Source organism: Ceratotherium simum, chromosome 5, assembly GCF_057802395.1.
Source record: "Ceratotherium simum simum isolate JZ-2026a chromosome 5, ASM5780239v1, whole genome shotgun sequence".
In the NCBI taxonomy this organism is placed as follows: Eukaryota; Metazoa; Chordata; class Mammalia; order Perissodactyla; family Rhinocerotidae; genus Ceratotherium; species Ceratotherium simum.
In genome coordinates, this window is record NC_141904.1 from 49,283,454 (window position 1) to 49,297,373 (window position 13,920).

The window sequence follows — 13,920 nt, forward strand, 5'->3', positions numbered from 1 at the left end:
CATGCATACTGTAAAGGAGGAAGTACAACTGTCTTTTATTAATACACACGATACATGATTGCTTATATACAAAATCCTAAGAAATTCACAAAAAAGGTACTAACACAAAAAGTTTAGCAAGGTTACAGGATAGAAGGGTAATAGAAAAACTCAATTATATTTCCATATATACAAGCAATGAGAAATTTTAAGTTGGGAAAAAAGTATTTAAAAAATAGCATTAAAATGAAATACTTATAAGGGGCCGGCCCAGTGGCGCAAGCGGTTAAGTGCACGTGCTCGCCTGCGGCGGCCTGGGGTTCGCCGGTTCGGATCCCGGGCGTGCACCGTCGCACCACTTGTCAAGCCATGCTGTGGCAGCATCCCATATAAAGTGGAGGAAGATGGGCATGGATGTTAGCCCAGGGCCAGTCTTCCTCAGCAAAAAGAGGAGGATTGGCAGATGTTAGCTCAGGGCTGATCTTCCTCACAAAAAAAAAAAAAAATGAAATACTTAAGAATAAATGTAACAGGGACGGCCCCATGGCTTAGCGGTTAAGTGCACGCACCCCACTACTGGTGGCCCGGGGTTCGGATCCCAGGTGTGCACCGACGCACTGCTTCTCCAGCCATGCTGAGGTCGCGTCCCACATACAGCAACTAGAAGGATGTGCAACTGTGACATACAACTATCTACTGGGGCTTTGGGGGAAAAAAAGGAGGAGAATTGGCAATAGATGTTAGCTCAGAGCCGGTCTTCCTCAGCAAAAAAAAAGAGGAGGATTAGCATGGATGTTAGCTCAGGGCTGATCTTCCTCACAAAAAAAAAAAAAAAAGAATAAATATAATAAAGTATGTGTAAGACCAATATGCTGGAAAAAAAATAAAACATGCTGAGAGAAATCAAAGCTCTAAACAAATGATGAACTGTGTTCATTCACTAGAAGTCTCAATATTGTTAAGATGTCAATTCTCTCCAATTTGAACTACACATTCAATGCAATCCCATTCCAACTCCAAGACTTTTTTGTTATAAACTAAGAAACCGACACTAAAATTTATAAAGTATATAAATTTCTCATTCTAAAATTTATAATTTTTCAGATAAAATGCTGAAAAATTTCAACAAAAAGAGTAAAAGCAGTCTCCAATGGGGAGAAGGATAGAATGGTGCAAAGAAAACCAGAAATATGTGATGCTAAAAAAAGTCAAGGAATTAACTGGGTAAAAAGAATCTATTCAGTAGCGTACCAAAGTGCTACTCTCACACAGTTCTCTCTAGAGCCATGATTCTCAACCCAGGGCAATTATGTCTCCTTGGGGACATTTGGCAATGCCTGGAGACATTTCTGATTGACACAACAGGGGAGGTGTTAATGGCATCTAGTAGGTAGAAGCCATGAATGCTGTTGAACATTCTACAACGCACATAAGAGCCCCCACAACAAAGAAACCATCTGGCCCAAATGTCAATAGCGGCGTGGCTAAAAAACCTTACTCTAGAGCCTGACTTGCTGATCTATACTGAGACAGCTGGCTATGACAGTTCTCTCCATGTCTACTTGCCTCAGTGAATTCTTTTTTTTGTGTGTGTGTGAGGAGGACTAGCCCTGAGCTAACATCTGATGCCAATCCTACCCCTTTTTTTTTTCTTGAGGAAGATCGGCCCTGAGCTAACATCCGTGCCCACCTTCCTCTACTTTATATGGGACGCCGCCACAGCATAGCTTAACAAGCGGTGTGTCGGTGAGCGCCCGGGATCCAAACCTGTGAACCCCGGGCCGCCAAAGCAGAGTGCGTGCACTTAACCCCTTGCACCACCGGGCCGGCCCCCTCAGTGAATTCTTAACCCTGGGTTCCCACTGCTGCTCCAGGCTTTCTTTCTCACTGGGGTGATACAGGACTCCTCAAAACCCAAGCCAGCAAATGGTGTTACTCATTAAATCCCTTGAAAAACAAGGCTAATTCTGGGTTTCCTTTGCACAGTCAATGGCCTCGGATAGTTCTAGAAGGAATTACTTAGAAAAATGATCCAGGTTGTAGCTTAAACGAAAAATCAATCTATCTCACTAAGGTCCTTAGGGCTAGAAACGTATAACTGGGTCTATCTTAAGTTCTTGATTACGGTTAGAGATTTTCTTGGCATGCGCTACCATAAACTTTTCAAACAAACTTGTTATTTAAATTTTTTTCTCCCTTTATTCATTTTCCTTTAGCCAAAGAAAAGTAAAGTTCAGGAAGTTTGTCTAAGGAACTCTTTGACACAAAATTCAAGCAAAAGTCAGCATCCAGAAAAGCATAAGGCTGAGAAACAGTGAAGCGCCGAGTCTGTGCACTGATGGTTGCATTACATAAGAGGGGCAGACTGAAGAGATGTTTTCAAAGCAGAACATGATGACAGACTGGCCAGGAAGGAAAGAGACAAGTGACATACAGAGAAAAATTATTAGTAGATGTTTTATACTACTACAAAGCACCTTCACTCCTCCTGCCATAACCTGGGTAATCACCATTACTTACCTGGATTCTCAGAATTGCATGTCTCTCTATCCTTAAATTCACCCTTCTTCCTGTTGCCAGAGTGAAATATGTTTCACACAAGACACTGTCTCTCTCCTGTCTAGAACTATTTCATCGCTCATCATTATCTTATGGAATTAAGGCCAAACAGGATCGGGGCTCTGCCTACTTCTTTTACCCCACTCTCTACTGTTCTGTTCCAGGAATACCCAGATCCCACACTGTTCCTAGGTATTGTACCTATGTACAGTTTGTTCTGCACTAGAAATATCATGCATTAGAACCAACAGAGCTGTCCCATTCCCAGGAAGCTATCCATAACATCTCATTCACCCAGCCCAGCTACATAGCCATTCCCTCTGTACATGTTGTGCTCTGGGTGCACCTCGAACTGTGTAGCTGAGGACAAGGCACTCATTTTTCATTTTATCTGTTTCTGTCATCCACTAGACTATAAATCCCTTGTAGAGACTATGGCCTAGCCATCTCAATCTATGGTGTCTATTACAGTGCCTGAGACACAGTACCCATAAAATTTGCTGAACTTAACCACAGGGAACTGGACTAAACCAAGAAAGGAATTTGACTTTTCCATGGCTCCAAACATAAAAAAAAAACCACAACCCTGTAAAAAAAGGCTTTTCTTCAAGACAAGTTTTTTACTGGAAGACATACTCATCTAAAGCATAATTCAAAATTACACAGGAAAAAATATTTCTCAGGTTGCATATCAAGGAAAGGTATATCAAGTGCATGCATACTGTCAGAAAATTTGATGCTGTTTACTTTACTGAATATCTTCTAATGTGATTGTTTCTATAAATCTAGCCAGTACAAAATATGTGAGAAACTCTTCTAGTGACAAACAAATATTAATAACCCTAGTGGATTTTATTTGCAGGTACAAGATTTTATGTCCATTAATTATTTAAGGGAAAATAAATACAAGGCATGAGAAAGCAAAGCAGGCATGAGAAAGACTAAAGTTAACAAAGGAGAACCAATAAGCTCACAGATTCAAGTTCTGTCAATTTCAAGCCCAAGGCAATTCTAAATGACCAGGAAGAATACTGTTATTAGTTGTGGATTTAAAAGAAATTGCAAAAGCCTCTTTTTAAAATTTCCTTAATCACTATGGAATAGAATGGCACCATTTCTTCTTTCATTTTGGCACCCTGATTCTATCAATGCAATTTCAAACTGCCATAAGAATTGAGTTAGCCTTTGTGGCATCTTATACTGACGACGGATTTTCAGGTGAAACATGAAATTCCTCACACACTTTATAAATAAAATCTTATTCAAACAAGTCTCCATCACCTTGACGTTATGCAATATTTAAAAAAAAAAAAAGGCTAATAACATAGAGCCTCATATTATCCTCCATGTCTACCAATTAAAGATCTTTTTCAAACTGCATTCATTTGTCCAACATGTAGATTTCACTTTGGTTATTTGTAAAATTGAAATTATGCCTCCTGCATTTGTAATAAGACAATGAACTGTCTTAACCAAAGATGATAACCTGCCGCATTCCATACAACTATGCTTTGATAACAGACTATATCAAATAGTCTTTTTAAAATAAAAGAATAATCTGAAATATTTGGCATGCTGCCAAATTTATCTATTTACCTACGTATTAGAGAGAAACTGACTGTGTTTTTGGTTATAAATCCATTAAAAATTTTTCGCCTGACTTCATGTTCTTAAGCTGTTACCAATAAATAAACTATATAAATAGAAGGTGTTAGCAGTAAACAATGCCATTCAGAAGCCTTTTATTTCTCTCTGTGTAAGCACACACAACACCTGTTGATTCAACTACATGCTTAAAAGAAAAACAATCAACTACTGCACAGGTCCCAGCTGCAGGAAAGAAAACACACTACTGTGTAAGCATACTGTGGTTTTCTTGGGTATGTTCAAGGTAAACAGTAGCTCAGCCATTCTGACCTCACTCTGTATTTACCATCCACCGATATTAAACGTAGACGAGGAGAAAATTTTGAGTATCAATGCGCAGCAAGAAAAAGAACTGATAGTGAGACTGTTATTCCAGTTGGTGTTACACAACTAAATTTATTCCCAGAGCCCTAAGATTCTGAAACAGCAATACGAAAGCATATTATATTCCCCTGCAAGTACTGAGAACTTTTCTTTTTTTTTTGTGAGGAAGACTAGCCCTGAGCTAACACCCAATGCCAATCCTCTTCTTTTTTTTTGCTGAGGAAGATTGGCCCTGGGTCAACATCCGTGCCCATCTTCCCCTACTTTATATGGGATGCCGCCACAGCATGGCTTGACAAGCGGTGTGTCGGTGAGCGCCCGGGATCATCACCTGCGAACGCCAGGCTACCGCAGAGGAGCACACAACACCTTAACCACTGCGCCACCGGGCCGGCCCCCCTCAGAACTTTTAAATTAACATCCATGACAGATAAGACTAGACAAAACAGCCCTGAAATAAACAAAAAGTGGCTCAACAAAAAGCTCTCTGTACATCACTGATACTGAATGGGCAGATGAGAATAAATTAAAATAGCAGTAAAAACCCAAAAGGAAGAAATCTTTTTGAATTTTGACCCAGAAAGAGACACACAGAAGAGAGACAGAGAACAAGGAAAAGTAGAAGAAGGTGTAAGAAAGAAAAGGTAATAGTTAATACACCACTAAAACTTAAGGAACCACAACTGTTGGAACAACTCAAAAAAACAAAGTAATACAGAAACGTGCGTTATCAGGCCCAGTGTAACTCATAGTGTGGTTTGGAGACCCATGGGCACCAGACTTTCAGGGTAACTGAGAGATCAAAACCATTTTGATTATATATACCATTTTGAGTATTATTATGATACTAGGACATTATTGCCTTTTTCATTATGTTGACATTTGTACCGATGGTGAAAAGCAATGGTGGGTGAATCACAGGCCCCTTAGCATGAATCCAGGCAGTGGTACCAGTGTGTCTTAATAGTCACTTTATTCTTCGTTGCCACATACTCACAAAAACAAAATAAGCCAACTATACTTAAATGTTTTCTTAATGAAACAGTAAAAATAATTTTATTGACTCTAAACGTCTAAGCCCATGTGTATTTAATATTTGGTGCTAGAAAAGGGGGGTACACAAGAGGACTAAATATCAACTATCAAAGCATTATGGCTGTCTAAAGGAAAAGCACTTGTACAATAGTTTGAGTTTCAAACTCAACTAGCTACTATTTTCCTCGAACAACATTTTTACTAGAATGAATGGCTAACACACTATGGTTTCACAGACAGTTATCTGGCCAACATTTGCTCAGAAATAAACAAGAATTCTCAAAAACATCACTTCAAGGAAAACAACTGATGGTGTTTGTTGTCAAGGATTAAGTGAAAATTAGAACTCTGAAAAATAGGTATCTGCCATGAAAGCTTGTCCTACTACTTAAAAGACTTTTTCTGCTGAGATGCGATTGGTAGTAATATCAAATGAGATTTTTTGATATTGTATAATGACCTGTATCAACATTTGGAAGATCTGCATAATTCAGTAAACCAATATTTTTCAATTTATCAATGCAAGATGTTACGCAATCATATATGGATAAAAGATCCATCACAAGCGCAAGAGACCAATGGATTCCATGCGGTAACTAACCTTCAACAAACTACCACTCGTCAAGTTTTAATGTAGTACAAAGAAGAATATCCAGAATTATCTGCAAAGGTCATTAAGATACTTTTCCTGTTTGCAACTACATATCCTGGTGATGCCAGATTTTCTTAATATACTTAAACTAAAACAATCTATCTGATGGAAAAGCAAATATGAAAATCTGTGTATTCTGGTAAGCCAAACATTATAGATTTCCTAAAATATATAACGCCATACTTTTCACTAGCATCTTTTGCTTTCCAAAAGCTGTTCTTCATAAAAATGTTAATTATGTTGACTTGTAATGGGTTTGCTATTAACTGAATTAAATATTTTTCAGTTTTAAATTTTAATACAGAAAATACTGATACAGTCACATAAACGAAAACTCTTTGGAGTCCTCAACATAATTTTTAAGAGCATAAGTGTGTTCTGACACCAAAAAGTTTGAGAACCGCTGACCTGGTCTAATCTTATTATTTGATGCTTGATTTCTGATATACAACTTTGGATCAGATGGAATACTCTAGTGAAAGGGAGCTCTCTTCTTCTGTAAATTCACTGCTCTAATGTTATAGTTATAAATGGTGCAGATGCGGTCAGTAAATTACCAGCAGCAACCATCAACTTCTTTCAGGTTGACCCCACTATCGAAACTGGAAAGCCAGGAATTAGTTTTCCCAGGATCACACACGGTACTAGGTGGTTATGAGACCCATTCTGATCAATGAGACAGAAAAGAAAGACTGATGAGGGGCTTCAGGGAAAGCTTTTCCTTCCAAGAAGAGCCTAACAAGAAAAGCCCCCAACTTTCTTCCTGTTTTGAATGGCGATGTGAAGCCTGCAACTAACCAGCCTTCCTGTGACCAGAAGACAATACAGAGATAAAAAGTGGACAGCAAAGGAAGTTAGAACAAAACAATAGAAAAGCTAGGGACTTGATGATATAATTGAGCAGTGGAAGGAATCTTGGAATTGCCAATCTGAAGAAATCTAGTTGAACAAAAATCCAATGTCCTTTTAGTTTAATCTACTGCTAGTCAGATTTTCTGTTCCTTGCAGGCAAAAGCATTCTCAACAGATTTAACCATCAGCTTCCTCATATGGTCCTAATTCAGCACCCAGAGACACATTCTATCCATAAACACTAAGTGATGTCATGTAGTCTCCATCTTACTTAAACAATTGTTGTTCTGTAACTAAAGACAAATGGTCCTTCTTCAGAAATGAGTGATAAATATGGAACCAAACATTCTTTTTTTCCTACCCTTTAGAGTAGAAATAATTGCTAAGATCTAGTTGTATAAGTATCTGCAAGAATCACTAAAAACATGAAGAAATCCAAATAAGCATTCAATAAACTGATCGACAGAGATACCATGCATTATCACTGGTTTACCATAGTCTTCTGCTTTCAAAAACAAAGTAGTGTTTTCAATGGCAGATGTCTTTATCTACTTCTCTGGAATCCTTCTGCGAAACAATGGTTGTACACTCAAATGCACACAGCACACACTAGGAAAGTAATCTACAATGACTGAGGTGGGCTAGGTTAAGAAAAACTGGAATCTGAAGAAATGCCCCACTTCAAAGGAACATCTGCTACTCAAGAACAGCCAATTATTGCTATGTGGGAATGAGATCTCAGAACTGCCAGATCTTCAAATTTTGAAGTAAAAGTTAGAAATCTAGACTACTTTGGCAAAACTCCAATATTTGTTTACATGTTGGCAAAACAATTAAAAAAAAAAAAAACCAACCTGGGCCAGAATAACACACACCCAGGCTTGATCTCCCCTACTGACAGCCAGCACATCACCTCCAGTGTGATATTTAAATATTAACAGCCCAAGAAAATTCTACTAAAACACATTACATGGATCAAAAATTTTCAGGATAAATTGCAAAGGTATATTTAAAATGCTAGTCACAGAAACAGCACGCATCTCATATGTGAATAAAGGGGCTCCATCATTATATCTGCTTACCTCCAGGAGCAGAAGGGTTTCCTGTTCAGTCCATTCTCTTCCAGCACTAGCACCTTTACTCTAAAGAAACAAAATCAGAATTTATTTACTTATTCCTAAAGGCTGCTTATGGAGCTGAGCAGGATTCTTTTCTAAGTTCAGGGCGCTGTTTTCCCCAAACAACCAAAATTTTAAGTCCCTGACTATCAGGAATAAAATGCGTAAAAAACCTAAACTTCCAACAGAAAGGCTGGCTTATTTCAAAGATTTCTTGCTGTCTACAAAGGACTGAGGGATATTTAGATATTTTATTTCTATTATTTTGACATTCCAAAATACCTCTTGAAGCTACAAAGGCACAGTATTTTAATGCATATCATGAATCAGCTATAATATTATAAACATAAAACAAATATTTAGTATAACTTAAAGGCAGTACTTTTTCCAAGACTCAAGGACAAACTGTACTAGATATAAAGCGCTCTGGCAGATTTCTTGATTCCAACTGCAACAAGTTCATATTATCTCATTTTTAACATCTCTTGATTAAAATAATGTCCAAGGGATTCCCTAAATTCGAAATCACCTTTTCCATGAGAATCCCTTATAACTTACAATTTATGTGAGCATGGGGTATAAGAAAACTGAGTTTGTGTGATATAAAAATTAAAACTTATTAATTGATGCATACATCTTGATTTACAGACCCTACACCATAGATGTGCAGAGGACAGGACGTGTGGTATACTCAACAGTATTCTTTAGCTGTAGATGTTACTAATTCAAAATATATGTTCAAACATATTCCTTCCCTGAAAACTCTATTTTGGGAAATCACAATTTAATAAATGAGAAGAAAATTTCCACAGTCCATAATTTCCTTGTTTATGTCAATAGTTTCTCAATTTATTTGACTCAACCATTCTGTGCACTTGTGCTAAACACTGCAGGTAAAAATTAAATTATGATTTCCTAGGTCTCCCTGGTATTCAATCCATATCATCCTGAAATATTTGTTAATGTCTAAAAAAGGTACTAAAAATAACTAGTCCTAAATTTAACTAAAGAATAACAAGAAGAATCTAAGCATTTCAGAATTAAAGCCCTAAACTATGGCTTTGTGAGAAAGAAAAGATGCATGTAGCTACAACTTATAATATATTGCTCAGATTCCTTGAGCACCTCTTTAAGAGAACCAAAGGTTAACCCCCCCCTTTTATTTTTGTGAGGAAGATCAGCCCTGAGCTAACATCCATGCCAATCCTCCTCTTTTTGCCAAGGAAGACTGGCCCTGAGCTAACATCCATACCCATCTTCCTCCACTTTATGCGGGATGCCACCACAGCATGGCCTGACAAGCAGCGCGTCAGTGCGTGCCCAGGATCTGAAACGGGGCCGCCAGCAGCGGAGTGCATGCACTTAACCACTAGCCACGGGGCCGGACCCCACTTTTTTTCTTCTTTTTTGTGAGGAAGATTAGCCCTGAGCTAACATCTACCGCCAATCCTCCTCTTTTTCCTGAGGAAAACTGGCCCTTGGCTAACATCCGTGCCCATCTTCCTCCACTTTATATGGGATGCTGCCACAGCATGGGTTGACAAGCAGTGCCTCGGTGCACGACCAGGATCCGAACCACGGGCTGCCACAGCGGAGCACGCACGCTTAACCACTAGGTCACCGGGCCGGCCCCCAAAGGTTAACCTTTTAATGCACAAACATCAGAAATGACCATCAGTTAGATTAAATACAGGGAAGATCTCTACCACCTAGACATGGCTAACATTTATTGGGTAGGTCCTCAGCAACCATTTCCCCACTTCTCAGCCACAAAGTATAGGATGGATTTTCTCCATTCCTACTGGCTTAAGTCACCAAGTGTTTCTCTTGAGAAAAACTGGCTCAGGGAAGAGTTGCATAACCTCATCAGGGCCCATGAGATGTTTCTGCCTGATTTAAAAAATTTTTTCTTTTGTATTTATTGAGGTATAATGTACGTATAACAAAATATACAAATCTTAAGTGTACAGATTGATACTTTACTTATACATCTATGTAGCAACCACTCAAATCAACACCCAAAAGCCTCCTTCCTTTAAACCTCAAGTTAATATCAACCCACAAAAGTAGATATTATTTTGAATTCAACAATCACATGTTAGTTTTTCTTGGCTCTGAATTTTATATTAACAAACCCATTCAGTATGTAGTTTACAAGTCTGGCTTCCAATTCAATATTATGGTAATGACATTCAACCACTTCCTTTAATTTTCTTACAGTGTGTACTAGTGATAACTTCTCCACCTTTTGAATGCCTGCAAAGGTCTTTATTGCGCTTTCAGTTCTGAAAGGCATTTCTACTGGATATAAAATTCCAGAGTGAGTTTTTCTTTCAGTAGTTTTTTGTGTGTGTGTGAGGAAGATCAGCCCTGAGCTAACATCTGTGCTAATCCTCCTCTTTTTGCTGAGGAAGACCAGCTCTGAGCTAACATCTATTGCCAATCCTCCTCCTTTTTTTTCCCCCCAAAGCCCCAGTAGATAGTTGTATGTCATAGTTGCACATCCTTCTAGTTGTTGTATGTGGGACACAGCCTCAGCATGGCCAGAGAAGCGGTGCCTCGGTGCGCGCCCGGGATCCAAACCCAGGGCGCCAGTAGTGGAGCTCGTGCACCCAACCGCTAAGCCACAGGGCTGGCCCGTCTTTTAGTATTTTAAAATCTTACTATATTGTCCTCTGGCTTCTATCATTTGTGTTGAAAAGTGAGACATTAGTTTTATTATTGTGCCTTTGAATTTAATGTGTCCTTCCCCAACTCTACTCCCACCCTCCTTGGCTGGTTTTATGCTGTTAGCTTTAAGAGTTCAACCAGGGCCAGCCCCGCTGATCTAGTGGTTAAGTTCGGAGCACTCTGCTTCAGCAGCCCAGGTTCAGTTTCCGGGGGGTGGATCTACACCACTTGTCTGTCAGTGGCCATGCTGTGGCAATGGCTCACATACAAAAAGAGGAAGATTGGGGGCTGGCCCAGTGGCATAGTGGCTAAGTTCACATGCTCCGCTTCGGGAGCCCAGGGTTTGCTGGTACAGATCCTGGGCATGGACCTACGCACCACTCATCAAGCCATGCTGAGCTGGCGTCCCACACAGAACTAGAAGGACATACAACTGGGATATACAACTATGTACTGGGGCTTTGGGGAGAAAAAAGGAAGAAAAAAAAGAGAAAGATTGGCAGTAGATGTTAGCTCAGGGCAAATCTTCCTCAGCAAAAAAAAAAAGAGTTTAAACATAATGTGCCTGGGTATGGTTTTCTCTTATCCAAATTTTGATCTGTTCAGTCTCTCTTATATTGCTTTCTTTCTCTTATATTAATATTGCTTATATTGCATTCTTTCTCTTCTTACAGGTGTCTAATGATAAATATTAATTCTTACACTGTACCTCATATGTCTCTTACACACTTTTCTCTTTGTCCTGTCCCCCCAACTTCAACCAATTTTTCTCTTGGTGTTTCAGTTTTAATATTTCTACTAACCTGCCGATTTCAATATCCTGTCTTCTGCTGTGTTCAGCCTGCTGTTAAACCCATCCAATGAGTTAATTTCAGGTATATTTTCAATTATTCAATATTCATTTGATTCTTTTTATATATAGTCATGTATCGCTTAACGATAAGGATATGTTCTGAGAAATGCATCGTTAGGAGATTTCATCACATACATCACAGAGCATGCTTATTACACAAACCTAGATGGTACAGCCTACTACACACCCAGGCTATACAGTACTAATCTTACGGAACCACTGTCGTTATATGCAGTCCACTGTTGACTGAAATGCCATTATGCAGCGCGTGACTATATTCTAATTGTCTGCTGAAATTCTCCATTTTTTCCTCTATTTTCTTTAACACGTTAATCATAGTTATTTTTAAATAACTATCTACTAACCATACAAAACAAAAAGGTTAGATAACGTAATTGTTTTTTTATAAAATGCCATCAGATTTAAGTAGAAAGTTCACCTCCTTACACTACAGAAAATAAATTAAGTTTTTTAGGGAAATGATGCTTCTTAAAAGGAAGATGAACAGGGGGCCAGCCCACTGGCATACTGGTTAAGTTTGCACACTCTATGTCAGCTGCCCAGGGTTCACAGGTTGGATCCTGGGCATGGACCTAGGCACCACTTATCAAGCCATGCTGTGGCAGGCACCCCACATATAAAGAGAAAGATGGGCATGGATGTTATCCCAGGGCCAATCTTCCTCAGCAAAAAGAGGAGGATTGGCAACAGATGTTAGCTAAGGGCTAATCTTCCTCACCAAAAAAAAAAAAAAAAAAAAAGGAAGACAAACCAAGAAGGCATGCTGGATTATAGTCCATGTCTCTCTTGAAAGAAATCCTTACCTTTGCTAAGGTTTTCTTGGAGTAAATATCAGTACGAAGACCAAAGTTCTGCAAATCAATTGGTTTTTCCTTGTTTTTCTCAGGAAAATTTAACATCTGCTGAGCAGCAGGGACCTATGAGTCAGATAAATGATAAATGGCTGTATTAACCCCTACAAAGTCAAGGGGATGGAAGTTTTTAAAGAATTATTTAATAATGGCATTTAAACCACGCCTGGCAGAGATTCTACAAGAAAATAAATACTCACACCTCCATACTACACCTCTAACAAAATTTCAACATGTAAAAAACATTTTTCTGCCTGTTTTAAGTCACAAAGAAAATAGACAACAAATTTTCTTAAATATAATCTTCTATTTCACAATGGAGGGCAATATATAGCTTGGATTCATGTTATTCCAACTTAATGCTACACATAATCCAATTGACAATAATTTTTTCAAGAACATGTGTATGGATGTCCACTTTCCAAATGTTAGGAAGGGAAAGAAGTTTTAAACAATTTAACAGATTTAAATAATCTCTTTGTTTATTAGCAGCTTTGATGGCAGAAGTGATAAAAGGAGTCATAAGTATGAAAGTAAATCTATAATACGCTAAGATAAGGCATAGAGTCTTGGGATTAATGAGAGAGCATTATCTTAAACACTAAATATTCTTAAGAAGTCAAACATCTATAAGAGATAAAAACAAACAAAACCTATCAGCTAAGAAACAGCACTATTACATGACAATAATCATAATTCCTTGAATATGAATGCTAGAAGTGGTGGTCTGTTACCATCCAGAGGCGAAGAAAAGACAGCATTAATTTACCTGAGGTGATCGAAGATGGAGAGGCACAAGCCCAGAGGGAGTATCAGCTAACACATTGAAATGAGGAGTAGGAGGAGGTCCCATTGCCATGGGTCGACTTTCTGGATCCACTTGGTAATTAACAAGCCCCCATTGCTCTAAAAAGGCATGAACCCTGAAGAATAAAGCTCTGAAAGTTACAATCTAGAAAATGTACTTCACCTCCTTCATAACCATCATTACATCTCATTAAAAAACAAATACAAGTAAATATGTCGTCTGTGGGCTATGAACCATCACAAATTGACAATTTTGGTTTGCTTTATGAGGGACAATTTCTACAAACTCAAAATAATGCTGATATTACAGCACCCCAAAACCTAGTATAAGCCTAAGCATTTCAATCACAGAAATAAGTGAACAAATGCTCAGTTAAGTCCATGCTGAAAGAACTCACACACAGACCACATTCACAGAAGGAGATCCACCTTTTGGTTTTTTTCTTTAGACAGATATAGGGCACAGAGCTTATCCACTCCCCACCCCAATCCACTCTCTATCTATAGTCATTTTCTGATTTGACTATAAAATAAAAGATGTAAATTATAAAA

General features: G+C 38.5%; 1 protein-coding gene across 2 annotated transcripts in view; it reads right to left on the bottom strand.

Moving 5' to 3' along the window:
* SMARCC1 (SWI/SNF related BAF chromatin remodeling complex subunit C1) overlaps positions 1 to 13,920 on the bottom strand; it is a 181,237-nt gene that overhangs the window by 82,144 nt on the left and 85,173 nt on the right. For both annotated transcript variants that reach the window (XM_014791534.2, XM_014791531.2), the window contains exons 17-19: positions 13,331 to 13,484; positions 12,514 to 12,627; positions 8,131 to 8,190 (exon numbers count right to left, since the gene is read on the bottom strand). In XM_014791534.2, the coding sequence (XP_014647020.2) occupies positions 8,131 to 8,190; positions 12,514 to 12,627; positions 13,331 to 13,484 (328 nt within the window). The remainder of the gene's footprint in view (positions 1 to 8,130; positions 8,191 to 12,513; positions 12,628 to 13,330; positions 13,485 to 13,920) is intronic.